The sequence below is a fragment of the Ascaphus truei genome, chromosome 3, assembly GCF_040206685.1.
Source record: "Ascaphus truei isolate aAscTru1 chromosome 3, aAscTru1.hap1, whole genome shotgun sequence".
NCBI lineage: Eukaryota > Metazoa > Chordata > Amphibia > Anura > Ascaphidae > Ascaphus > Ascaphus truei.
In genome coordinates, this window is record NC_134485.1 from 237,770,029 (window position 1) to 237,797,796 (window position 27,768).

A 27,768-nucleotide genomic window follows, 5' to 3' on the forward strand; every position below is an offset into this window, starting at 1 on the left:
GCATATTTCTTATTTGCATATATTTGAGGGTTGTGCGGCATCTTCCAGGCAATTTTTTGTCTCACCATGTGGAGATAGCATAATTTAATCTATGTCTGAGCCGTCTCTCTGAGGCCCACCTCCACAGAAGGCTGCGTGCAACAAGCATGCTTCATCAGGGGAGTGGGAGACAAGTCAGATCCAGAGTACCTCCCTTAAAAATTCAGATGAATGGAGGTATGGCACAGCTTCAGCCAATAGTAGGGCTGCAAGTTGCAATGACCTATCCACACGTCTTGGACCAAGTCTGTAAAAGCGGTGTGTAGTAAGAAATAACAATTCCCATATAACCGGTAAAGGGCTTTTTAGGTGAGTTGGCCTATACCCCGGTGGGGTCTAGGTGGACAGAGGGTCCAAGAATATAATATAAACCAACAGAGTGACCCAACCGCTCAACCTAATACTTGGATATATAACCAAATGTATGTGTATAATCTTGTCAGGATGCAACATAGGAGAAACTAAGATACTGTATGACCCTGAGGGGGTCAAAAAACATCCTAAAATATGCACTCGATGAGGATGAAAGGAGAGGACCATATGAGTCTGAGAGATGCAAATATCTTTCCATTGTAAGTGAGTGAACTCTGGATGAACTACTAACTCAAAGATCTCTGGCCTGGTATTGCAGCTGTAAAGGAGTCATATTTTCCACCTGTAGGAGATGTGAGCAGAGTGTAAAACACCGGAAACGTTTTTAGGGGAAAATAAACGTAGGCTTAATTAGCCAGCAGCTTTAAACAGAAAAGAACGTCATCTGAGCAAACACAACTAGAACAAAAAAAACAACTAGTCCTAACCCCATGTAGAGGATTTACTAACATTCAGCAGTCCCTATCTGAGGGCTGAAACGCTAAGCCTCTTACCAACCTTTGACACAGTCCAAAGAGAGAGGTACCTGTAGGCAGAGTGCTCTCCACATCAGTCCAGGGTCTGTGGTTGTTGTGTCTGTAGGGTCATCCCTCTAGCGGGTTCCATGGACCGATGCTGCCTGGAACAGGGTGTCTCTCATCCCCTGGGGTCTCTATAGCAACACAGACTCTCTCCCTGTGCTAGAGATCCCATGCAATCTGTGCAGCAGCCTTTTAAACATGCTTGATGACAGAGGTGGAGACTGGTCAATTAACTCCTGGTGAAATTAACCAGCTCTCTGCTGGACTCATCAGCAAAAGACAGGCTTTATTTTGGAAGCCTTTTAGACAGGGGAAAGGCCCTGTTACACCACCCAATAATTAAATCATACCAATATCGTTCCACTGGACTAAACACTTTTCTTAGTAATACGTAAGGTAATCCTGTGGATGCTTCTTTCCAGAACTGCTGTTTCCATCAAATAGCTGAATTATTTACAATATATAGTGGTAATGTAAAATTGAATAAGCTATGGTTTAAACAGTCTGCGGTACTGTACATGTTTTACTATAACCACGTCTTGTTATCTTGTACCCAAATATCCAAACCATGCAACTTTTTGAACACATTGGACACAATGATTGCGGGCTTGAGATAAAATCAAATTGTTTAATTCATTAGTGTGAGTATTGCCGTGAAGCCCCGCCTCCATGGGCGGGGCACAGCACGCACTCTCTACGCGCAGACGCCATGCAGGCTTAGGCAAACAAGGGGTTAACTGCATCCATTATCCCACAGCTGCTGCTGACTCCTCCCCCGCCTACCACAGAACTTTTAACTGCTGAGTCCTTTTTCCTGCAGACTTCCTATTGGCTCCTGGTAATGTGGGTCAGGAAATGCCACACCCTGTTCTCCCAGGTAATGTCTTGCAATAAGTTATTTCCTGCTCTAAGCAGAAGCACTCATCACAATTTTTCGCCTGCAGAAAATGGTCTCACACCTGTAACGGGTCTTCCCCCACCCAACCGCATATAGAGTGTATGTGAGGGGGAACCTATGTGTTACCAGGTGTGGTGCGTATACCTGCAGGTTCACAAGAGGCCTGAGCCTCCGCTTGCTGGGAACCTGGGGTGCTCTCTGGAACGTTTCTTGATCAGCGCCTCCACCTGTGCAGGAGTCTAGGAGTATAGAATGTCCCCTACACAGGACCCGCATATAGTAATCACATATACTGGAGTATAGGTATAACCATTTACTATATGCAGCATCAACATAACACAACACATTAACCATATGTATCAACTCAATAACTGTACCACTCTGTACCAAAGTCTTAATTGTCCATCACTCCCGCTTAGGAGCGTATACCCAGTGCCCACCACCGTGTACCCCCACACCGTGTCCACAGTATAACCCTTGTCCCATGGTCAGCGCTGCCACTATGTGTGAATAATCTGTTGGTGCACTTTATAACAATACCTGCCCGGGCTCTAGCCACAGGTGCCGCTATACAACTGGGTTTGGATCCGCCTGATCCGACGTGATGTCCTCCTGCGCGTGGGGTGAATTCCGGCGTGGATAATATCACCGCAGCTCCGCACCGTCGGTACCTTGGCGGGAATCCGTCTGCGGCCGGCTGGCGTGGTCTCCGTGAAGATAGTCCATCTCTCTTTAGTGGCGTAAGCTTGAGCCCAAGCCTTTTGGCGGGAAGCGCAGCGTCCACTGTGTCCCTAACTAGCAAGCAGCTAATGGGGCAGGTTCCCTAACCTAGTGCCTGTCCCTACAGCACCACAAGCTATAAGGTGGCTCAGGACCTATCTGGGGCCTAGGGGGGTTGCTGGCCTAATGCAGCGGGTCACAGACCCCTGCACTCACCTCCATCCCCTAGCTCTTCCTGGTCTGCACTGCCTGTCTGAAAAAACCCCGCGAATTGTATCCATTCCCTGCAAGCAGGGAGCTCCTGTAGCCCTATTGGCTCCCTGGCATCATATGGGGTGCTGCTGAGGTTCATGGGACTTGTAGTCCCTTCCAAGAGCCTTCCCTGGTAGGCTTGCGTTCGCGCCTTATCACTGCGCATGCGCAACTCTTCAGGGCCGCCGGCACTCACTGCGCATGCGCGAACTTGCGCAACATGGCAGCGCCCTGCACGGGAGCCACTGGGGACCTCCGGAGCACCGGAGCGCTCCGTGCTCGGCCCCCACCCTCTGGAATGGCCGTCGGGTCTGCCGCTTGGCTCCGGCAGCACCCGCCATCGATCACGGCCACGGAGGTGATGGGGGTCGCAGGGCAACAACGGGTGACCTGGCTACACACCCTTTTTGTGTTAGGGTATCGTGAGATTATTATTAAGAGAGGTCACTCAGAGTTTGTATAAGATAAGGTTGTTGTTTATTGTAATACAACACAATAACAAGAAAACATAATAAGCAAAATATGCTAACAATCCAATCTATCTATGCAGAGTTTTAGTTATTCATTGTATGCTGTCATACTCACGACCACAAAGGTATTATGATATACTATATATGCTCAGTCAGCCCCTTGGCAAGATGGCTGAGCATAACATTTCATTCCGTGTGAAGTGCTTACTGCAATCCCTGCCTCCTTGTCGTGTGATAAAGACAAGAAAAAAGCGCAAACACAAATCGTGAAGTATATCAAAACAGTGTTTAAATAAAATTGGTAAGTATTCTGCGTACATTTAAAATAAAGGGACTCCTGATGAAGAAGCAGTGTTTAGCTTCGAAACACGTTAGATTTTATTTTTCTATTTATATCCATGTGTGGTACCTTTTAATGGTTCTATTTAGCCTGATTGTGAGTTTGGGACACTTTTGAGCACTTCCGTGTGCTCACGCAGCCCCATGGTTTTCCTTTTGGGCCCGCCTTGTGTCTAGCTGCGTCCCTACGAGTGACGTCATTTTTGCGCGCTCACTAGGACTGATTCTCTCTGCCGAGTGCCGGTGGAGCAGACTGTGTTCGGGACATTCGCTCTGTGTACCCTCATGATCGGGACTACAACCACGTGAAATACACTGGCTCCTTGTGCTGAACGTGGGCTGTAGAGACAGACGACCCGGGCTGATCTCTCTCCCCAAACATCGGACGAACCGGCTGCAGGGTGCTGACATCACGCCAGACGCGGACGGATTTGAGCTCCAGCAGGAATCCGGTTACCTGAGTGACAACCTCCAAGTCTCCCACTCTGCTGTGTGGTAACATCACGTGTTGTTACACGTAAATGCCTATGACCTTTATTTTAAATGTACGCAGAATACTTACCAATTTATTTAAACACTGTTTTGATATACTTCACGATTTGTGTTTGCGCTTTTTTCTTGTCTTTATCTCTAGTTTGTGAGAGTGCTGAGCCACTCTCTTTTTAAGAGCTGCATTCGCATACACCAACGTTCCTGTATGGTATATATATTTATTTTTCACTTCCACAGTAGGGCTGTGCCTAATATTTTCACTTGGTTTAATATTTACATTATTTATTAGGAATTTATGTATCATTATCACCAATAGACATTGTCTTTCACACGATTGAGTTGGTTTTGGGGTTGCGCACTTTTATATTCTCCTTGTCTTGTACCTTGCATCCTAGCTCCTGTGTTTCTCCTTGTCTGACCTTGGTTAGTATCTGGACTCCGCACTTCTCTGCTCCTGACCCTAGCTTTACCTACGACGATCCGCTCCTCTCCAGTCCCGACCACGGCAAGTACCCACACCGGTCCGCACCTCTCCAACCCCAACCACGGCAAGTACCTACGACGATTCTGACTTCTCCTACCTCGACCCGGCTTCTACCAATCTACACTCCGGATGCGCCTTCGTGGCTGGAGGTTGGTTATTTTCAAATCCCCACCTCGGCCCTGCGGTCGCGTCTTGTTTGTGGTGAGCCCTCCGTTACAATCAGAAAGAGAGTAACATATTGACTGGAAAAACAACTTCACATTAAGCAGCAATCCTGCCGGCTGTTTTATTTCCTCTTTCTTTTTAATGATTTGTACTGGGGAGAAACACAACTATTAGCTCCAGGCTCCCCACCTCTTCCCTGGTTCCCGAGATACTTACTGTACAGTTTTAGTTTTTGGTATTTCAGATATTGTTCAAATATTCAAAATGATCTTCAGATCTCATTGATCCCACAGGCCAATTTAAAGCTGTAATGTCATTGGTGGCAGATGTTGCAGCTTTCTAATGGACAATACCAGGGGGGGCATGTTTAAATTCACAGCAAGAACAACAGTGACTAGAACGGTAAGTGTCTTGAGAACCCGAGGCCCCTGGAGCTGGAAATATTTTGGTTCAGCTGCAGAGTTAGAATTCTTTAAAACAAAAAAATCAATAGTGAATTTGGGCAGGATTATGCCTTAAAAAAAAGCCAGAGAACATCAAGTTTATGTTGTAGTGCATAGTAATTGGGTTTATGTGCTGACAGATGTCACACGCACATATTTTGTTAGTTTCTACTTCTCATTGTAAAAGGGTTATTAGGGAAACTGAGAAGTTCCAACAGGTCACATGCGAGCCTATGAGAGATGTTTCGTTCTGCATTTCTGCCTCCTACCAAAATTAGGAAGAGCATATGACAAGATATTTACAGACTTATACACAGACGTTATAAATACGTGTCACTCTACAGTTTGGCTGTTATATAAAAGCCTTTCAATTACAGGTATACCAGGCTGATATGTGTCCCCTTTATAATGACGTTTGTCTTTGCTTAGCAAACCAGAAAGACGGAGGAGGTTTCTCTCTCAGGAAAGAGAAGGGGACACTATCTTGTTTCTATCTAAAAGGGTCACTTACCACCTTTAAATCACATTTACAGGTGCTTTGCTGAATGTTGAACTGTTGGAATTTGCCATCGAAAGGACCTACATATAACAAGAAAACCACCGTAAGTTTATTTGAAATGATACATTTTTGCTAGAATAATGTGTAATTGCACAAATAATTGCTCTATTTGAAATAATCAATGAAGTCAATGATTCTTATATAGTTATATTGTTGAACCTGATTGTGATCTTTGGGTAGGGTTAATTGAGAATTTGTAACATGGGAATATAACCATTTACCAACAGGAAATAATTTAGATTCTGTTACATACACTAGTGTTTATAATATTTTAACACAGCAAGTGACTAAATTCAAGGTACAGTATAAGAAGCACGGCTGTGATCAAAGAGAGAAATACTGCAATGTTAAATTGATTGTGAAGCACACAAGAGTAAAGTGTTTCTAGCAGCACGTGGAATAAGATGGTAATTGTAACTTATTTAGCAGTAAAAATGAAGGGGAATTCCAGATTTAGGGATTTCAAAATCGGAACTTTGCAGATTTGACATTAAATTCGAGCAGTTTAAGAATTTGGTGTTCAGAGGGAATTTTTTTTAAACACAGCCAAAACCCAAAAAAGGCTCATCCGCTACTTTTTTTTTTTTACAAGGGGTCACATTTTTCAAAATAAATGGATTCTTTTATTTACTTGCCCTTAAAAATCAAGAAGTAACAAGCAAAACTCTTTTTATCTGACAATTGGGCCCCTGGGCTCCATTAAAGTCAGAAAGGAATATGCTTCTTTTACAAACACACGCAGTATTGCAGCACATAAGAGAGACGATGGTAAACATAAAGTTTATCAGTTAGTTCGGCTATTAAAAGAGTAGTGGTATTATACCTAAATGTAGAAAAGCCTTTAAATAAGGTAAGAATAATGCAAAAAATAATATTGCATAAATTGTAAATTGTTTCCTTTTGTAGGTCTTCACTATGAATATACAATGTGTTGCCATCTTCTACTGTGTGTGTATCTGTCACATTATAAACATCCCAAAAACATGTAAGTAAAAACTAACCATTTCCTTACTATCTATTAATCATGTTTCCTATGAAGATTATCTTGATAATTTTTAAACCACATACAGTACCTTGCTGCACAGAACCAGAACACAATTTTAAGTAACACATCAAAAATGTGTAGTCGGGTTGCCAGATGCCCCGTATATATGGGATGGTCCCCTATTTCTTTGACTTGTCCCGTCCCAGAAAGGTCGGTTGGACGAATAATTGTCCCGCATTTTAGTATCTTGACATGAAATGTCTTAATTTAAAATTACTCTAATGAAATTAATCATACAAACATAGTACAGTAGATTTCTACTTGAGTGTAATAGTTACCTTTTCCGATAGCTGTCGCCTTACTAAATTACTAAAATAATAAAGTTAGGAAACTGCCTGGTCATCTCATTCTATCATGTCACCCACCCCTATAGGCGTTACTTTTTCTTCAACGTGTTAGTTCAGTGTCGTCTTTCCGCATCCTGCCAAGACCTGCGATTTATACAAACCAAAGAATATAGTGGCAAAGCAGGAGTATTGAAGCATTTGCAAATCATTCATCGCTCATTATGACGTCACACTTTCATAGTGTATTTCGGCGCGCTGTAATAAATAAAAAAAGTGTGTGTGCCGATCACGCGCATTTTAAGTGAAACTTCTTTGACTTTTGTCACAGTTTTGTCCCAGAAAATGTATTTGTGTATAAAAAAATTAAAACACAGTATCAGTGCCAAAACGCAAAGAAGTTTGACTTACAACACGTGTTTTAGCTATTTGCACTTCTAGTTATAGTAACTGTGAATTCCGTGTGCGCGTGCGAGTTAGACAGTGTGTGTGCACACGAGTTAGTCAGTGTGTGAGCGCACGTCAGTTAGTGTGAGCGCACGTCAGTCAGTGTGTGTGTGTGCGCGTCAGTCAGTGTGTGTGTGTTTGTGTGAGCACGTGCATCAGTCAGTGTGTGTGTGTGTGTGTGTGTGTGCGTGTGTGCATGTGTGCATGTGCGCGCACATCAGTAAGTGTGTGTGTGCGCGCGTATGTGTGTATGTGCGTGCATTAGTCAGTGTGTGTGTGTGTGCGCGCGTCAGTCAGTGCGTGTGTGTCGCTGTGTGTGTGTGTTTTGCAGTGGCACTCAGCATGCTCTCCCAGCTCCCCCCCCCCTCCCCCTCCGAGGACACCGCACTGAGTGCTCTCCCCCCCCCCCCCCACCTCCCTCCGGGCTACGGGGACTTGGCGCTTTCCCCCCTCCCTCAAGCGGTGCTGCGGGGACACAGCTCGCTCTTCCACCCGTTACCTGACACAGCTTTCCAAGTCCCGTGGCCCGGAGCAGCCCCCCTTCTTTCCTCCCCCGGTGGAGCTGTAATGAGGAGACCTCGGGGGAGCCGTGGCACAGAAGATTTTGTATGTGTCCACTCTGGTGACTGGTGGGTGCTGGCAACACTGACCTCGCTGATGGCCTCTTCTGCCAGCAGTGACGTCACTTCCTGCACTGTACTTCCATCACCATCAAGGCAATTTACTGCCAGGGAAATTTTCAGGTGGTCGGTGCCACTAAAGAAGTTTCACTTCAAAACTGAAATGTGGCAACCCTATTGTAAATTTCAGTAGATATTTATCTACTAGATAAGGTCAGTATTTAGGGTTATTGTTGCCCTAAAAAATCCAATGACCACTACAAGGTGAAAGTAACTAAACTTCACAATGTCATTTGGCTTCATGCAATGATATGCAGTGGCTCAAAGGTAATCTCAGGGCTGTTTTTTTGGGGAGGAAAGTGGTTGAATGCAAAGCAAAGAAAAAATGATTTATACAAACTCCAATAAACTTAGCCTTAAAGGGAAATGCAGTAGAAAATGCATTTATCCACTCTCATAGATTATTAATCTATCCCCATTCCTAATTGCTTCATAATCCCCTCTATCACTATATAGTGCTACCTGTTAATCGGTTAAAAAAAAAAAGGTCTGGGAAGCAAAATGGAAGGTGGTGGAAGTTACCTGAATTCCCCCACATAATTTGCCCATGGTAACCCATATACATGGTGCCTGTGTCTAACCGTACAAAGTAGTAGCGCTGAAGGCAAACTGTTACATCAGCAAAAAAAAAGAAAGACATAACTTCTGGCAAGGTTATATATAAGGTGGGTTGTTTCACTTTTGATGGTGTAAACTTGCAATAGCATATTAATTTCCTAATACATGTATTCCCATAATTGCAAGCAATGTAATGAAATATAAGAGATGGTTTTAAGAATTCATATTTCCGTTTACAGGTTGTAGGAACATCACGCTCCCCAGGATCACAGACCCACAAAATAATATCTCTTTGGAAGTACAACCAGGTAAATATATGAGAATGTATCTAATATTTCGTATATGTACAGCATGGAAATTACATTATGAACATTTAAACATTCTGCAATTGCATTTCTGGCTTCTTCAAGGAAAAAAAAACCAACCGAATAAAATAAATATAAATACAAAAGGGATGGGGGAGCGAGGGGAAGGTGCTGTAAGCTCTTGCTACAGTCTATATGTAGTAGTGGTGCCAGGGACAAAAAATACGAATGGAACAAAGTTCTTGCCTAAACAAGACAAAATAAGACCCTATATTCTAGTACTCATCCAAATTGTGAGGTAATATTGTAGTATTAAAACATAGCCTTTAATGGTAATTCTAATTCATTATAAAATAATGGGTAGACAAACTGATGTCACAAGCGAACAACACATATGTGGTTAAAATGATGTTAAATGATAATAGGTACAAATATTGAGCTCTAGACCAGCATGTGGTAAGATCCGTCTTGATCACTGTAACCTCCTGCTGTCCGGCCTTCCTGCCTCTCACCGGTCTCCCCTACAATCTATCCTAAACGCTGCTGCCAGAATCACTCTACTCTTTCCTAGATCTGTCTCAGCATCTCCCCTCATGAAATCCCTCTCCTGGCTTCCAATCAAATCCCGCATCTCACACTCCATTCTTCTCCTCACTTTTAAAGCTTTACACTCTTCTGCCCCTCCTTACATCTCAGCCCTAATTTCTCGCTATGCACCATCCAGACTCTTGCGATCTTCTCAAGGATGTCTTCTTTCTACCCCCTTTGTATCTAAAGCCCTCTCCCGCCTTAAACCTTTTTCACTGACTGCCCCAAGCCTCTGGAATGCCCTTCCCCTCAGTACCCGACTAGCACCCTCTCTATCCACCTTTAAGACCCACCTTAAGGCACACTTGCATAAAGAAGCATACGAATAGCACTGTGAACATTATGAACACATGATACATAAAGCTTGGCCCCCTGCAGACGCACTTACCAGAATTCCTTTCTACTGTCTCTGTACGTTCTCCCTACCTACCAATTAGACTGTAAGCTCCTCGGGGCAGGGACTCCTCTTCCTTAATGTTACTTTTATGTCTAAAGCACTTATTCCCATGATCTGTTATTTATATTATCTGTTATTTATTTGATTACCACATGTATTACTACTGTGAAGCGCTATGTACATTAGTGGCGCTATATAAATAAAGACATACAATACAATACAATGGCTGGTATAAGCAGCCTGATGTTGAACTATACCTAGTGATGGTATAATAGAGAAGTGGCCCGTTCAATAATACTTAGGGTCATGATAACCTCAAAGCAGAGGGTCACCCACTTTACAGGTGCGCCGACGAGTATTCTAACACTTGTCTTAAACTTGCCTTGGAAAATCTGGGGCTATAACCAACAAGATCCAGGTACATGCTGGGTACATGCTGCAAACATTTCAGTAACATTTCTGCAGAGACTAATGGCCCATCGGATTAACACAGCAGGGGTCCCTGGCAGTCCCATTCAGTTTGAATGGGACTGCCAGGGACCCACGCTGTTAATCCGATTGGCCATTAGTCTGTCTGCAGAAATGTTGCAGCATGTACCCAGCATGTACCCAGTATGTACCTGGGTCTTGTTGGTGATTGCCCCAGATTGGTTTTAGAATACTCGTTTGCACTACAGTATATCAATATTATGTGGATAGAACAGCACAAACTGTAGTCTGGAGGCTTTGTTTGGTTCGCTTAGAGAGAAAGCCAGACACAAACTGTTTGCAGGCAGGTTTGTTTGATATAATTACATGTTGGTCTGCAGGGATCAGTGTTGCAACGATTATCTCTCACACATGGGCTAATGTGAGCGCTGCAGCATGTGTGTACAGAATCTATGGGGTTAGGAAAGCAGGAAAAAAAACAGGTGTATTGTAGATTAGGTGGGGTGAGAAAATGATGTTTGAAGACATTGCAAGGGTAATAAAATGGTGACAAAGAGCAGCATGGAGAGGGATGTTGTGTGGGGGGGGGGGGAGGTGTGATTAAGAACATTGGCTGGGAGGATGATTACAAACAATTGTGATAGTGTGTGAGAAACCCATATCTGCATTAAGTCCTCTTGTTTTGGTGTCAAAGAATCTTATCATTCTGAGTTCAAATGTTTATCGTTCTTGAGTGCAATTAAACATTCCATTGAGGATTTTGATTTTTAAATCATTTATGGAATTATCTGGTTGTAAGAAATTATGACCCACTGCTGAGCAGTAGCTTCCTTCTTTATTGTGTTGTATAGAGTGTCTGTGCATATTCATTCTGCCTTGAAGATTTTGGCTTCTTTCACCAATGTAGCATCCTTGATCACATTTGTTACATTGAATCATATAAACCACATTCCTGGATGTGCAGCAGTATTATCATTTAACATTGAGTGTTCCATGGTTGTGACTGGTTATCGGATCTTGGCATATATGTTTGCTTAGTTTGCGACATGTGTTGTTGCATGGTTTTATGCCATTAAAGACACACAATGGCACAAAACCGTGCAACAACACATGTTGCAAACGCTGCAAACATACAGTACAGTATATGCCAAGATCCCACAGCCAGTCACAACCATGGAACATTGTTAAAGGATCATACTGCTGCACATCCAGGAATGTTGTTAAACACATCCAAGAACGGAAAACATTTGAACTCAGATAAGACTATTTGACACCAAAACAAAAGGACTTAATGCGGATATGGGGTTTCTCACACACTATCACAATTGTTTGTAATTATCCTGCCTGCCTCTCTGCCAATGTTCTTATCCATACCTTTCCCCCACCCTCACAGCATCCCTTTACCCCTCCATGCTGCTCCTTGTCACCGTTTTATTACCCTTCCAATGTCTTCAAACTCCACTGTCTCACCCTATCTTATCTACAGTAAATCTGTTTTTTTTTCTGCTTTCCTAACCCAACAGATTCTTTGTTAATCAGTATTGCTTACCTGAGGAAGAGAGGAGAACTCTCAAAAGCTTGTTCTATCTACAGTATCTATCCACACATGCTTACTGCATATGGTGATTGTCTTTAAAAAGGTTGCATTTGATTTGGTCATTCTCAGCATTATTTATGCACATTGTTACTAAATATAGAGTACAGAAGGGGGAAGTAATAAAAACGTCAACTTGCTGAGACGTGCAAATATATACATATATTTGTCACGATGACTGAAATCGTCCAGTATGCACTGTTATTATTATTATTTAGAAATGAAAAAAACACTGTATAAACAAGCAGCTGTTTAATATTCTAATATAAGAAATTTGAAATTGTATTTTGGGTTATTGTAATTTGTATTTTCACCTAATACTGAAGTACTCATTTATTCTGCACAGTGTCTGCCTGTCTGTCTATCAATGAGTGCTCGTAAATTCATGCAGTGGGGTTCAAATGTGTTCAAATGGGGTTCAAAACAAAACGTTTGCCTGGTCTGTTTTCCCCACGTTGCAGTATGTACTGTAGTTGTCCCTGCTAAATGGGTCTGGTGATCCCCCTACATTTTTAGTTTTATCTTGTAAACTTGGTGAGCAGCTGTGCTTATCTTTCACCCAGGCTCACAAGTCAACATAGGGTGCAGTGCCATCCTGGAAAATAGGCCTGATTTTATGGATCAACAATTAATGTATTGGCTGGTTAATGGAAATTTTCCAGATAATGATACAAAAGTCAGGGAAGAAGATGTAACGTGAGTATACTATGTTTGAGTGACTTACAACATGTATTTCAGTCTTGTTTACTCCTGCAACATTTTATAGTTAAGTTTTGCCCTTTTATTCTTTTCATAAACAGAAGTTAAAACATAAAAATAAAGCACACTAATTTGCACACAGCCTAAATTACCATGGGCAGTATTTAAGGGAACTAATTAGTCCCAGCATATATATAATGCAGAAACCAGGAGGAATAAAAAATCAAAAATAATAAAATTTTATTAATTACTAATAACTCTTCTAAATAAAAATAAAAAATGTATATATACACTAATAAAATGATTTAAAAACCACTGAAGTATGCCTGTTTTATGGACCGTTCATATAAATATATGCATGTATATGTCCTCGTTGTAGTGAACGCATAATCTCGTATTCAAATACCCTATGATTTGTGACGGAAAGGTGTCACTGATATCAAAATGATGACATCTACAAATATATATATGAATAAGGTAAGTATATGCTTGTTCACAACACATGTGAGCAAGAACAAACCAGTATAAAGTCTGTAATTGATGACCCCTCACAGTAGGTTAAATGTGGTCAGATGATCTGTAATATACACACAAATACTCCCTATAAATAGGATGTATACATACAAATGAAAGTATCATATACATAATAACAATTTCTTCAAAGTGTGTGTCTACCCAAATGTATCCATGGGTTACAGATCATATAGCATAATGTTCCCAAACTGAAACCAACAGTAACGAAACAGACGTGATGGTAACCATCACATACCATATGTGCATTTTCATTTCTGCAGGCTGAACCTATATCTAGTAAATTGTTATAACAGCCATATAAGGTCATCAATTACAGACTTTATACTGGTTTTTTCTTGCTCATATGTGTTGTGAACAAGCATACACTTACCTTATTCATATATATTTGTAGATGTCATCATTTTGATATCAGTGACACCTTTCCGTCACAGATCATAGGGTATTTGAATACGAGATTATGTGTTCACTACAACAAGTACATACTGTATATATGCATATATTTATATGAACGGCCCATAAAACAGGCATACTTCAGTGGTTTTTAAATCATTTTATTAGTGTATATATACATATATATTTTTTTCATTTAGAAGAGTTATTAGTAATTAATAAAATGTTATTATTTTTGATTTTTTATTCCTCCTGGTTTCTGCATTATATATATGCTGGGATTAGTTCCCTTAAATACTGCCCATGGTAATTTTGGCTGTGTGCAAATTAGTGGGAACCTTTTTGTGATCATTCTTGGTCATTTGATAAACATATCTGCTATTCCCCATGCACCGCCATATTTTATATACTATTGAATATTAAAGTTGAGCTGTGATAAATATTTCCTATTCTCTTATTATTTTTACTAATAGTGTCTCTCTGTTACGCCGGTGTTGCCCGCAGACCAGACCCGTCCCCTGAGCTGAAGGGGAAAGTGGTAATACACGCACCCGCAGCAAAGGGAGCGTGTCCGGAGTGTGGTATAAAGTGTTGCCAGGCCAGGTGTAGAAATGTAGACAATACTTGCCGGTACCGGTTGAAGAGATAGAGTGAAGAATGCCTTGCCGAGGTCAGGGAGTGGAGAGTGGAGGTAGGTTGTAGTCCAAGCCGTGTTCAAGGGGTAACCAGAGTGTGCGTTGTCCAAGGAGTGCCGAGATCGAGAGCCAGGGGTGGTAGTCGTACGAACTGCGTCAGAACCTGAGAAAACCCTAAGAGAGTCCAGGAGTACTTCCATACAGAGACTATGTCGAGCAAAGACTGAGAGCAGAGAGGAGCTAGATAAAGCAGGGAGATCCAATCAGGAACGGAGGCGGGACAGGAATAGCTACAGGGAGACACTGCAGATTGGTGCAGGCATAACAAGCCAGGTGAGTCTTGTTGGTAACCTGAGTATGCCCGTGCGGTGTGCGGGGGCGGAGCTTGAGGTCCGGGGGAAAGGAAGAAGAGTGTGCAGAATGAGCGCGTTCCGTAACGCGTGGACCGCGCCAGAGGAGGGTGCAGGTGTGCATGCGGGAGGACGTGGGCGTGCCCAGCGCTGAGCAGAGGAATCGCCGAGGGGAGTGATCCCGCGACGGCGACGGGCGGGGAGCCGCGGAGACCGGTAAGGTAGGGTTGAGTTGTGTGTCCAGGGGCTCCCTGTGAGAAGAGAGTGCTCTGTGTGGGGAGCGCGGAGAACGCCGATTCCTGACAGGACCCCCCCCCCTTCAGGAACGGCCTCAGGATGGTCCATGAAAGGTTTCTCTGGAAACTTTTTCCTGAAGGACTTAAGAAGGGCCAGGGCGTGAATGTCCTTTAAAGGTACCCAGGATCTCTCTTCAGGGCCAAAGCCCTTCCACTGCACCAAGAACTGGAGCTGGCCCCTGGATAGACGAGAATCCAAAATAGAGTGAACTTCATATTCCTCGTTATTTTGGACAGTAATAGGGTCCGGTTTACGAGTCTGATCCGGAAAGAAGTGACGGGTGATGAATGGTTTTAAGAGGGACACATGAAAGACACTGGGAATCTTCATACTGTGTGGTAGTTGGAGCCGGAATGCCACAGGTTGATTTGTTCACAAATAGGGAAGGGACCCAGGAACTTAGGTGCCAATTTTGGAGATGGTACCTTGAGGTGGATATTCTTAGAGGAGAGCCATACCAAGTCCCCTGGCTTGTAACTAGGTGCCGAACGACGACGACGATCGGCTTGTAGTTTCGATCTGCGGGAGGAGTCGAGAAGGGTAGACTGAATCCTGGACCATGCGGTTTGGAGGGAAGAAATGTGTTCATCTACAGCTGGTACCCGAGAAGGGATGTTGGGGATGGGAAGACAGGGAGGGTGGAACCCATAATTTATAAAGAAGGGTGACTCCCGGGTGGCCTCGTTTTTGGCAGAATTGACGCGTACTCTGCCCAAGAAAGGAGTTGAGCCCAATCATCCTGGAAATCGGATATGAAACATCTCAGGTACTTCTCCAGGGATTGATTTATTCTCTCCGTTTGTCCATTGGACTGAGGATGATAGGCGGAAGAGAAAGAAGAAGAGATGCCCAATCTCTTTGTGAAAGCTCTCCAAAATTTGGATACAAATTGAGAACCTCTGTCAGAAACAATGGACGAAGGAATCCCATGAATCTGGAAAATCTGTTCCGTAAAGATATCAGCAAGGGCGGGGGAGGTGGGTAATCCCTTAAGTGGAATAAAATGAGACATCTTTGAGAACCTGTCCACGACCACCAAGATAGTGTTCATTCCTCTGAACCTGGGCAAGTCCATGATGAAGTCCATTGAAATGTGGGACCAGGGGTGGTCGGGAACTGGAAGAGGTAACAGAAAACCCTGAGGCTTTTGACGAAGAGTCTTGCTTTGAGCGCACGTAGGACAGGCGAGGGTAAACTCCAGAATATCTTGAGACATCCTTGGCCACCAGAAATTCCGACAAATGAGATCAGTAGTCTTCTTAAAATCTGGATGACCTGCAGATTTAGAAGAGTGACCCCAAAACAGGACCTCTGGAACAAATTTGGAAGGTACGAAGAGTTTTTTGTTGGGAACGACCAAGTCCTTGGGAATGCATCTCTGGGAGTGCAAAATCTTGTCAAGATTCTTGAAAGAAGACGTGGTGAGGATCCTCTCCTGTGGAAGGATGGTCTCCAAAGGTTCCTGTGGTCTCTCTTCAGAAGAATGTATCCGGGAGAGTGCGTCTGCCTTTTCCTTCTTGGTCCCGGGGATATAGGAAAGGTGAAAATCGAATCGAGAAAAAAAAAAAGAGCCCAACGAGCCTGTCGTGGACCAAGGCATCGAGCGTTTTCTATGTAAAGAAGGTTCTTGTGGTCCGTGAGAATAGTAAACGGCTCTTTCGACCCCTCCAGCAGGTGTCTCCACTCTTGAAGAGCCATCTTCACGGCCAGAAGTTCCCTGTTATAGTTCCCTGTTATATGTCATAGTTCCTCTCGGCGGATGAGAATTTCTTGGAAAAATATGCACAGGGATGTAACTTATCTTGAGGCGTGGGTCTCTGAGAAAGAACGGCTCCAGCGCCGCAATCAGAAGCGTCGAACTCCAGGACGAAGGGAAGTTCAATGTTGGGATGACGGAGAATAGGTGCGGATATAAAAGCTTCCTTGAGTGTCTCGAAGGCGGAGAGGGCCTCGGATGACCAAGCAGAGGGATCAGCTCCTTTTTTGGTGAGCGCAGTGCGAGGTGCCACAATGGTAGAAAAATTACGTATAAACTTACGATAGTAATTAGCGAACCCTAAAAAACGTTGTATGGCCTTGAGAGAATTGGGTCTTGGCCACTCAGTAACTGCTTGTAGTTTACCGGAATCCATCATAAAACCTTCATCGGCAATGATGTACCCCAGGAACGGAGTAGAGGTCTGATGAAAGGTGTATTTCTCCAGCTTGGCGTACAAATGGTGTTCACGGAGACAGGAAAGGACGTAGGATGTGTGACGTATATGGTCCTGGAGATATTTGGAAAAAATCAGGATATCATCCAAGTATACTATTACAAAAATATTGAGTACCTTACAAAAGACGTCGTTGACGAAATCCTGGAAGACAGCGGGAGCATTACATAAGCCGAAAGGCAATACAAGATACTCGTAGTGTCTGCTACGCGTGTTGAAGGCCGTTTTCCATTCATCCCCCTTCCTGATGCGCACCAGGTTATAGGCACCACGTAGATCCAACTTGGAAAAAATCTTGGCCCCATGTAATTTATCGAACAGTTCGGTAATAAGGGGAAGGGGGTAACAATTTTTAATAGTTATGTGGTTCAAACCCCTGTAATCGATGCAAGGCCTCAACGACCCGTCCTTTATCTTGACGAAGAAAAACCCAGCCCCTGCTGGGGAATTGGAGTGACGAATAAAGCCTTTCTTGAGATTCTCCTGATATATTCATCCATAGATTCTGGTAAAGACGAGAGCGTAGCCCTCAACGTGACATCCTGAGGGAGACAGTCTCCAGCTGATGCTCCGGTGGCGCCAAGTGTTCCGTCAAACCGGAAGTGACGTATCGGCATCTAGTCTGCAGCACAGGACAGATACCGGGGGAGAAGACAGACGTGCAGGAGGTCCACGAGGTCGCGACTCGGCGTTCCAACTCTAACCTGTACCCACGCCTGTTTTACCTGGTATCTTGTAAGCCTTAAATTTTACCATTTGTGGATAAATTTTATTTTGGCTTTTTAACCTTGGCTCTGTTGTCTCTCTTCTGGGATATCGTTCTCCCTAACTATATGCTGTTTATGGACCATAATCCTTGATCCAGCACTCTGTTGCTCCTTGGAGCCCTACCATTTAATGTATTTTGTTTGTAAGCAGTATACACTATGGTATTTTTTTATATATTTTTTCAGGTACTGACGCTCCCCTGTTTTCGTTCCAAAGACGAGGGGTAGGTCTTAGACTTGGGTAGGGAGTAACCTGGAACCAGATCGATCGGACAATCGTAAGTCCTGTGTGGCGGCAAAAGGTCTCACTGTACCTTATTGAAACGTCCCGGAATTGGTGGTAAACAAAAGGTAGAATAACCTCAGGAACAGAGGTATTGGCCAGCAGTTGATGAGTCTCGTCTGACCTCCGGCCTTCAGGAGATGGAAGCAGAGGAAGTCAAGTCAATGAGAGGATTGTTAAGCTGTAGCCAAAGCCAAGGAAGTCCAAGGGTGATGGGTATCCCAGGAGCGTGAATGGCATCGAGAACTAAGATCTCCTTGTGCAGATGTGAGGAGAGAAGGCAGGGGACCGTCTCTAAGGTGATGTGTGCCGAGGTAAGAGGACGTCCATCGATACCGACGAGTGCAATGGGAACTTTCTTCCTCACGAGCGGTATGCGGTTTAACCTGGCGAATTCAAGGTCCACGAAGTTTCCTCCAGCTCCTGAGTCAATGAAAGCGGCGGTAGAAGTCTGGAACTTATCGCCTGAAAGGGAGACTGGAAATGTAAGTTTCTTAGGGAGTTCACCTTTATGAAGGGGACGTGGAGCCATTACACCCAGAGAGAGCCCTTCTGTACTCACTGGGTGTTCCCGTTTCCCGGACGCAGTGGACACTCCCGAACCAGACGCTCCATGGATCCGCAGTAGAAACACAATTCCCCGGCGTGGCGGAACTGTCGTATCGGTGTGCGGATGCGTTGTACCCCCAATTGCATTGGCTCTGGCAACTCCAGTGCAGGACGAAGAGGTGTGGTAGCATTTGGGAGAGCAGGAGTGCTGCTGGGAGTACTGGAGAAAGGAACTTGAAAGTTATGGAAGCGAGTGCGCTGACGCTCTGAGCGGCGTACCTGGATACGTTGATCCACTCGGACGGCCAAATCAATGAGGACCTCCAATTGATCCGGCCTAAATTGGCGAGAGAGTTCATCCTTGATGGGATCTGACAGGCCTTGCCAGAATACGGAGACGAGAGCCTCTTGGCCACAGTTGGTCTCGGCTGCTAGAGTCCGGAATTCCACAGCATACTTTGTCACCATTCGCCGTCCCTGAGTGATCTGGAGAAGAGAAACAGATGCCATCTCCCGACGAGCGGGGGAATCGAATACTTGTTGGAACTCGGCTTTAAATGCCGGGTAATCTTGGGTAAGGTCAGAACGTCGCTCCCAAACCGGGGAAGCCCAAGCCAGGGCGCTGCCAGTAAGGAGGTTATAAATGTAGGCTACCTTCTTGCGACAAGTATTGTAGAGATGGGGGCCATTTCGAACTGCATCTCACACTGGTTTAGGAAATCCCTACATTCTTGAGGTTCACCTGCATAAGGCTTGGGGGGTGGAATCTTTACATCGGAGCTGCTAACTGCGCTTGCGGAGTGGGGGTCTACAACTGGCGAGGTCGCAGTCAGTACTCGGGCTGAGAGTACTGCGACCTGGCGTGTGAGTGCCTCAATTTGATCCGCCATGGCCTGGTTTTGCTGAAGCAGATTGGAGAGAAACTGTTTTAGGTCGGTCTGGTCTGCGTCTTGTGGGTTTGACATAATGTTACGCCGGTGCTGCCCGCAGACCAGACCCGTCCCCTGAGCTGAAGGGGGAAGTGGTAATACACGCACCCGCACCAAAGGGAGCGTGTCCGGAGTGTGGTATAAAGTGTTGCCAGGCCAGGTGTTGAAATGTAGACAATACTTGCCGGTACCAGTTGAAGAGATAGTGAAGAATGCCTTGCCGAGCTCAGATAGTGGAGGTAGTTTGTAGTCCTAGCCGTGTTCAAGGAGTAACCAGAGTGTGCGTTGTCCAAGGAGTGCCGAGATCGGGAGCCAGGTGTGGTAGTCGTACGAACCGCGTCAGAACCTGAGAAAAGCCTAAGAGAGTCCTGGAGTACTTCCATACAGAGACTGTCGAGCAAAGACTGAGAGCAGAGAGGAGCTAGATAAAGCAGGGAGATCCAATCAGGAACGGAGGCGGGACAGGAAGAGCTACAGGGAGACACTGCAGATTGATGCAGGCATAACAAGCCAGGTGAGTCTTGTTGGTAACCTGAGTATGCCCGTGCGGGGGCGGAGCCTGAGGTCCGGGGGAAAGGAAGAAGAGTGTGCAGAATGAGCGCGTTCCGTAACGTGTCGGTCTGCGCGTGGACCACGCCAGAGGAGGGTGCAGGTGTGCGCACGGGAGGACGTGGGCGCGCCCGGCGCTGAGCAGAGGAATCGCCGAGGGGAGTGATCCCGCGACAGGAGCGGGGAGCCGTGGAGACCGGTAAGGTAGGGTTGTGTGTCCAGGGGCTCCCTGTGAGAAGAGAGTGCTCTGTGTAGGGAGAGCGGAGAACGCCGATTCCTGACACTCTCCATGCACTTTCTTTTTATGTTTTAGTGTTTAATATTGGCCCCGTGGACCACGGGAGAATTGTCCAGCTGCAGGATTGACACTTACTAGGGACACTATGACACCATAGGCTCAGCGTGCATCTACTGTACCATGACCAACTATAAACAGAGGTTAAAAAGAAGTAAAACAAACAAAGGCAAAGCGAAGTCAAATTGTTCAAATAATGTTCAGTTGTCAATCCTTATTAAAATGTCCTTCATAATTTAGGACCATATACAAATTACATTATTATGGTGAAATGCCTCTGTTTTATTATTTTGAGTGTAAGGTTGTCCACAGGAAATCTATATTATATAATTTCTTGTCACTGTAGTTTTTGGATAAATTTGAGCCATTCAAAGAGAAGCAAAATTCATAGGATTAGTAAATGTTGTAAATCTTTGGTAGTATGCCTAAACATTGTTACATATTTGTGGGTTATGTTTAAAAAAAACGGGTCTAGCTTGACTTTCACTTTGTAGCAATGGTGAATCAGTGTCTGAATAAATATTTGTTGAACTACTCCAGGCCACATTTACAAAGGGTTGTTATAGTTATACAGAAAACTTGAAACAAATGTATATTACTCTCTTACAGCACCAATTAAATTCACAATCTCACATGCAGTAGCAAAGCCAAGATTTGTCCTTTATGGTTTCTCTGGAAATGAATTACAAGATGGATTTCTTAAGGGCCTCTGTATAAGGGAGTCTTTGTTAAACCAGTGTTTTCTTTATCCTTAACACACCCTGTCCTTATTTGGCAGCCAATAAAGATAAGCGGAGGGAGACTGTCTCTTTAATTTCCACTCCTGGATATCAGAGCTAGGACGATTCATATGGTGGAATTGGACTCCGTATACTACAGTATATCTTGAGAAATGTCTGTAAATGTAACATGTACAGATGCAGCGGCCGTTATCTGAACATTTCACCATTTGTATTCCTGGGCATACCTAGGGTGTGCCGCGTGATTTCTTCAAACTTTCCCGCGTTATGATTCGTTTTTACTAGTGTTTTTACTAGTGCCACACTGGCACATTGCTGGATTGGGATTGGCGGCATTCACGGCAGCGTTCACGGAAGAATAACGAGTGAATGCCGTGAGGAATAAAGCAGAGTTCACGAAAACGGCTCCGTGAAATGTTCGGATAACGGCTGCTGCATCTGTAACAATGTATTGGCATTATAAATCTGTGCCCAGGACATACTTGAAAATGAGAGGTAACTCTCAATGTATTACTTCCTGGTAAAACATTTTATAAATAAAAATGAATCTTCCCAAAATAATTGACAGTCATGTTGCTTGTGTTCCTCCTGTAATATCGATCCTGATTATTGGTCAGTGATGGCAATCTGTTTTGGGGCTTCCTATTGGCCTGAGGGACTCGGGACACTTGAAGGGTAATACGTTTACCCAGAATAGACCCCCCTAAGAACTGGCACCTTTTCAGTAATTATCTCTTGAGGGGAGGGTCCCCAGAGTGGCAAATAGCACAGTTCAGCTCAAATCAATAAATAGAAATAAAAAATTCTCCAGGCGCAGTTGCTGCTTTACGCAAATCAAGAGCCTTTAATAAGCTTGCAATAAATTTTTTAATCCGATCCATACACTGAACATGCATGCATCTCATTGATTACATGTAAAATACAACTTTTAACATTAGGATCTAGGGCCAGATTTATTAAATGGTGCAGGCACAAAGCCCCATGGTGCCTCATGGCTCAATACAGTGAATGGGCCATATAGTACCATGTTTTGCACTGATTGGTAGATACACTGGCGACACACTTTATTCGAGCTTGGCTAGTGCCACGAATTCGGGTATACCCGGGTGTATTGAGGTTTGTGACTGTTTTCTGCCCGAGTACATTGAGTTATTTTCCAAGCAGGGATTGAAGCATTTTATTCCCACTGGCTGCAATACTGCACAGTATATATATATAAACTGCATTACAATTCATGAATTTATGCCATCTGGTAGACACGCGAAGCATTGCAGCCTATTAAATCCTAATCATTATCATTTAACAGATCAGCCGCCCATCAGCCAGGCATGAACCCAGGCTGGGAAGGCAAATGCAACGGGGCTTGTCAGAGGTTAGGAGTGGCGCATTCCAGGTATCTGCCAGGTACATACCGGGTATTTGCTCGAATAAAGTGTGTCGGTGCAGTATGGCCCTTAATGCTTTAATATTGCAGTGTGATCCCTGAATTTAAGAACAAAACTATCTTCTCTGACCACCACCAAAACATACAAATGCTATAAATGGTAAAAAAAACAAAAAACTGCTTATTCTTTTCTATTTAATTGTTGTCCAATGTTGCCCTAGTTGTAGGAAGAATGAAGTGTGCTCTGTTTTTTATACCACCTTATACCTGGCATTAAACAGTATTTCATACTTGTCCCATGTGTACTATGAATTGCTCTTAATTTGCATGAAACACCCTTTTTGTGACTCAGAATACAAAATCTGGCCTTAAAATGATGGGAAAACTTGCAGTAAATGACGCTGGGAGAGCTTCAAGCAAGTTGCTGGAGTTTTGGCATGTGTGTCACTATTCTAAAGCTTTCATTTGTTCCACAGGTTTACTTTTGTTCTTCTATCATTTATTATCTAGAGTAACAACCAAAGGAGAATTGAATTATTTGCATTCAAACCTTCACATTCTTGACGTTGTTCCAGAATTTTATGATGTGCCTATTACATGTGTGGTACAGAGTATTACTGGAAGTGATAACTCATCCCTGTACTTGAGAATTCGCACAACCCCAGGTTTGTTCTGTAAGAGACCCTTTATGAAAAGAGTCCTTCTTCAAGCAATACTGTATGTTGACTTCCACAATATAGCTTCTATATTATTAGAAAGATGTACACAATCTTAACATGCTCCAACATGTAAGTTATTTATTGTATATTTATCTATGAATAAAAATAAAATGTAAGCAGATTCATTACCTTAGCAGCTACCTTACCAGCTATAAGGTAATGATTTTTTATTGGGGGGGGGGGTTAACTAGTGTGAGGGAGCAGGGGGTACTTTCCGAGATACAGGCCCTAATATGGGGTGCCGGTATCCCAGTGCTTTGTATAGATCCCACGGTCACGTGACCCACAAGATTTTAACATGGGGATACCAGCACCCCATAACAGGGCCTGTATCTTGAGAAGTAGGGGATCCCCGGACCTGAAATCAGTGCGGTTCAGCTCCGGAGACCCCCTGCTACATTACTGTAATGTTAGAATTTTAATAAAACCCCCACGATCGCCTGTGAGAGGTGCACAGTTAGAGTGACTGATTCAGCCTCTTACTGCGCGTCTATTACAGAAAGGCAGAACCCGGTAGGACTCACACAGTAGGGACCTCTGCTGTGTTACTCCGATAGGCCATTATGTCTGCCGCGGCACAACTCGTGGGGATCACGGGCATATCTCGAAATTCGATTTCGATATTTGTTCGAATAACGGCCGCTGCATCGGTATAAAGAGCCATTGTATATATGGAAAATCTAAATGCAATATGTGTTTTAACAGCAAATAATAATACAAAGATCAGTTATTTTTGAAAAATAAATGTATAATGAGCATGCAGATTTTTTTTAATGTGTTATAATTATTGTTTTTAATATTTTCAGGGAAATTGAACTGGACTGCTATGATTTTGGGATTTTTATTTTTTTTACTCTCCATTTTACTGATATTTTTTGTCTACAGACGTTTCAAACACGACAGTGTCCTTTTATACTGTCAATTGCAAAGTAAACAAGAACGTTGAAGGTCCGTAGCTTTGTTGGTTATCACAGCTCTTCTAGCAAAACAATCAAAGTGAAAGTCCTACATTCTCCACCTGAGTTTTTTAAATAAAGAATACATGTTACCATACTGCACAGTATATCCACACTTTACTGGTCTTGGTGTCCTCTTCACCTTTTTTGTTCCTGTGTCAGGGCCTTAACCCCTTGTCTTAAAAGGGCTCCAAATAGGAAGCCTGTATCTGTCCTATGGGTCCAGCATCTGGTTAATTGCAGCTACAGACAATTAGCCAGTCTCTACCTGGCTCAACAGTCACATTATAAAAAAAAAGCCTCCTGTTTAGGGTGACCAGACGTCCCGATTTAGCTGGAACAGTCCCACTTGTGCGCATGCGCGATGGGTTCTTGGCGTTTGCGCATGTGCGATGGTTGCTCGCCGTTTGTGCATACTCGATGGGCGTTCACCGTTCACGCAGAATTTGTCCCGGTACAAATATGGTCACCCTACTTCTGCTTAAACTGCAGTGGATCTCTCCAGCACTAAGGAGGGGTGTGATGTCAGAGAGGGACCCAGACCCTCTATTCCAGGATGCAGTGGACCCTGGACCTGCCAGGTGGTGCACCCCAACCCAGACACAGACTGAGAGAAAGAGCCCCTGAGGTACCTCTTTGGACTTTAGGTCAGAGGCTGGTAAGAGGGCTATCCGCCCAGCCCTGCAGATAGGGAAGTATGAGTTAGCTCGTACGAATACACCTGTTTTCTTTATTTTGTATGCTGCTTTAAAGCTGTACTGTTTGAAGATACCGGCTAAATAAAATCCAATGTTTATTTCCCCCAAATCTATGTCTCCCTGGTTATACCGCTGCACTCGTCTCCTACACCCCCCAATAAAGAAAATTCATTACTCAGATGTTTAACTTTTAAACTCCCAATATTTGAGAAGCTTTCTGCTTTGAAATATAACAAGGTGAAAGATTAGTGTCATTTTGTCATGCTTTATAGTGTCTTTTTATGCTAAAAACACGTGAATAAATGACTAATAATCAAATTATAAGTTAAATTGCATGAAAAAAAACAATACATTTTGTGTGTTTCTTTTCTAGATGGAAAGATGTACGATGCATATGTTTTATATCCAAAAGGCACAGCACCCCTTAAACTATATTAGAGCAACAATTATGTACCAGTAATTCGTACAAATGTATGCTGTTAATTGAGATCTTATTGTATGTGATCAGGTTAAAAGGTCTAATCTAGAGTAGCTGTCTACACTCGACAACTACAGTGGTGGCCGCCTTTAGTCTAAATCATCCGCCACCGCGGGAATTTTTAAACCGCGGGCAGACGCAGGCTTTTTTTTTTTAGTTTCGGCGCCGCAGGTGCTTTCATTGTTCAGTGCCATTAGCGCTGAATGGAGATGCGGCTGGAGCGCGGCCAAGAGATGCGGCTGGCGCGCGGCCAAGTTCGGCTGTAAAAGCAAACAGCCCCGAACAATTCCAGGTAAGTTTTAGAATAAACGCAGCCGCAACAGTAACCTCTACTGGAAGAGTTACCATTAAAAAAATGACCTTTAGAGACTTCCGGTGACGTCACCATGGATGGTTAGCTAGGAGAGGAGCTCCCGGCACCCTCGCACAAAAGCCTATAGAACAAGCAATTTCCCCTAACCGAAACCCCCCGGATTTGACACCCACCCCTGCCGCTAGCACCAGGGAGATGTCGGGGAAAGGAAACCAAAACCTGGTCACGAAGTTTTTCGCCCCGGTACCGCGCCAGGCAGACCTGAGCCCTGGGGCACAAGATGGCGCCGAGGAGGAGCCGGAGCATGCAGCACCAAGTGATCAGCAGGAACACCCCGACACAGATCCCCCTGTCCTCAATAAAGAGTTTTTTAATTCCCTGATAGCCAAAATGAGAAGAGGGGTGCAGGAGGACACAGAGAAGACCCTGCAGAGCATCCGAGCCAAGGTAGGAGCCCTTACGGACAGAACAGAGGAACTCGAGGCCAAAATGGAGGGAGTTTCCAATGCCCAGGCCGAGACCCACGAGGAAGTCTCGAGATGCGGCGATGCAATCCGCGACCTACAAAATGCACTTGAAGACCTCGAGAACCGAGAGAGGAGACAGAACATCCGCCTCAGAAACATCCCAGAGGCCGTCTCCCACGAGGAACTACAAACTTACCTCCGCAGACTGTTCCTACAGCTGGTGCCAGGCCTATCCGACCACGAACTACTCATGGATCGAGCCCACCGGGCCCTGGGCCCAAAATCAACGGACCCCAACCGACACAGGGACGTGGTGCTCAGAATGCACGCCTACTCCACAAAAGAATGGATCATGGAGGCCGCCAGAGGTCTGCCCAACGTCACGATGGACGGAGTGGACATCCAGCTTTTTAACGACCTCTCCAGAATGACAGTCAATAAAATGCGCGGGATGAAACCACTTACCAATTACCTCCGCGACCAGGGGGTCAAGTACCGTTGGGGGTTCCCCTTTAAACTAGTGGTGCTCCGCAACGGGCACCACTACACCATCTCAGCCCCTGAGGACGCAAGGGATTTCCTCAAAGCTCTGGGGATTCCCCCTCCACAGAATGACAACCGCCCCCCCCTCGCGCGGCTGCAGGATCGGACCCCTCGGATACCCCTCAAGCGTCGGAGAGTCTAGCCAGCCAGAGACTCCGCTGATCGACCCGCTCCCCCACAGGGAAGGTCCGTCCCCCTGGTTGGAAGAAGACCGGAGGCGCCCCTCTAGGCGCCTTACACGCACCGAACCCTAACGGCAATCTCCCTCCCTCAAACATACTCCGCAGATTCCCCGAACACGAAAGCAAGGCCCAGCCGTCTGCGCAGCCCGGCTAAGAAGCCCCCACTACATCAAAGCTGATGGCTGGGGTTCCCCCCCCTCCCTCACTACTATTGACCCCCTAAGACTGCCCAGCTGCAGAAGAGGATCCCCGACCACTTACCCCCTCATGCCAGGCCTTCACCGTCGACTGCCCACAAACAGGGGTGGCAAATGGACCCAGCCTGCCTCGCATCCCTCCCTAGAGTCAGACACAAGCGGACACGGGGACACATTAAAGATGGCCACCAAGAAATCACCATACCCTCTGAAGCTCCGTTGGCCCAGAAGCACCATGGCGAAATACCCCCCTTCCCTCCCCTCCCCACCACTCTTACCCCCCTCCCCCCCCACCACTCTTACGCCCCTCCCCCCACCACTCTTACCCCCCTACCCCTCCCACCTCTCCCCCCCACCCACCACTCTTCCCCCCCTACCCCTCCTCCCCCCCCTCAGTACCTTACCTCCCCACACTCCTCCCCCCCCACCTCCTTCCCCCCAAGAAACCTCTCTACTTACCCCACTGGTTCGACCAGTGCGATGAGGATCCTCCCCACATCCATCGATACCAAGCATCCTA

The 27,768-nt window shown here is 44.8% G+C and overlaps 1 protein-coding gene across 5 annotated transcripts in view; it reads left to right on the forward strand.

The window, feature by feature from the left end:
* LOC142491033 (uncharacterized) overlaps positions 1-25,182 on the forward strand; it is a 49,152-nt gene extending 23,970 nt beyond the window's left edge. The window contains exons 1-7 of one of the 5 annotated variants that reach the window (XM_075593370.1): positions 4,941-5,154; positions 5,729-5,797; positions 6,661-6,739; positions 9,008-9,076; positions 12,645-12,777; positions 23,206-23,360; positions 24,221-25,173. In XM_075593370.1, the coding sequence (XP_075449485.1) occupies positions 5,741-5,797; positions 6,661-6,739; positions 9,008-9,076; positions 12,645-12,777; positions 23,206-23,360; positions 24,221-24,360 (633 nt within the window). In that variant the 5' untranslated portion in view covers positions 4,941-5,154; positions 5,729-5,740 and the 3' untranslated portion in view covers positions 24,361-25,173. The other 4 variants (XM_075593367.1, XM_075593369.1, XM_075593371.1 and 1 more) reach the window with 4 other exon arrangements.
* Positions 25,183-27,768: the final 2,586 nt, after the last annotated feature.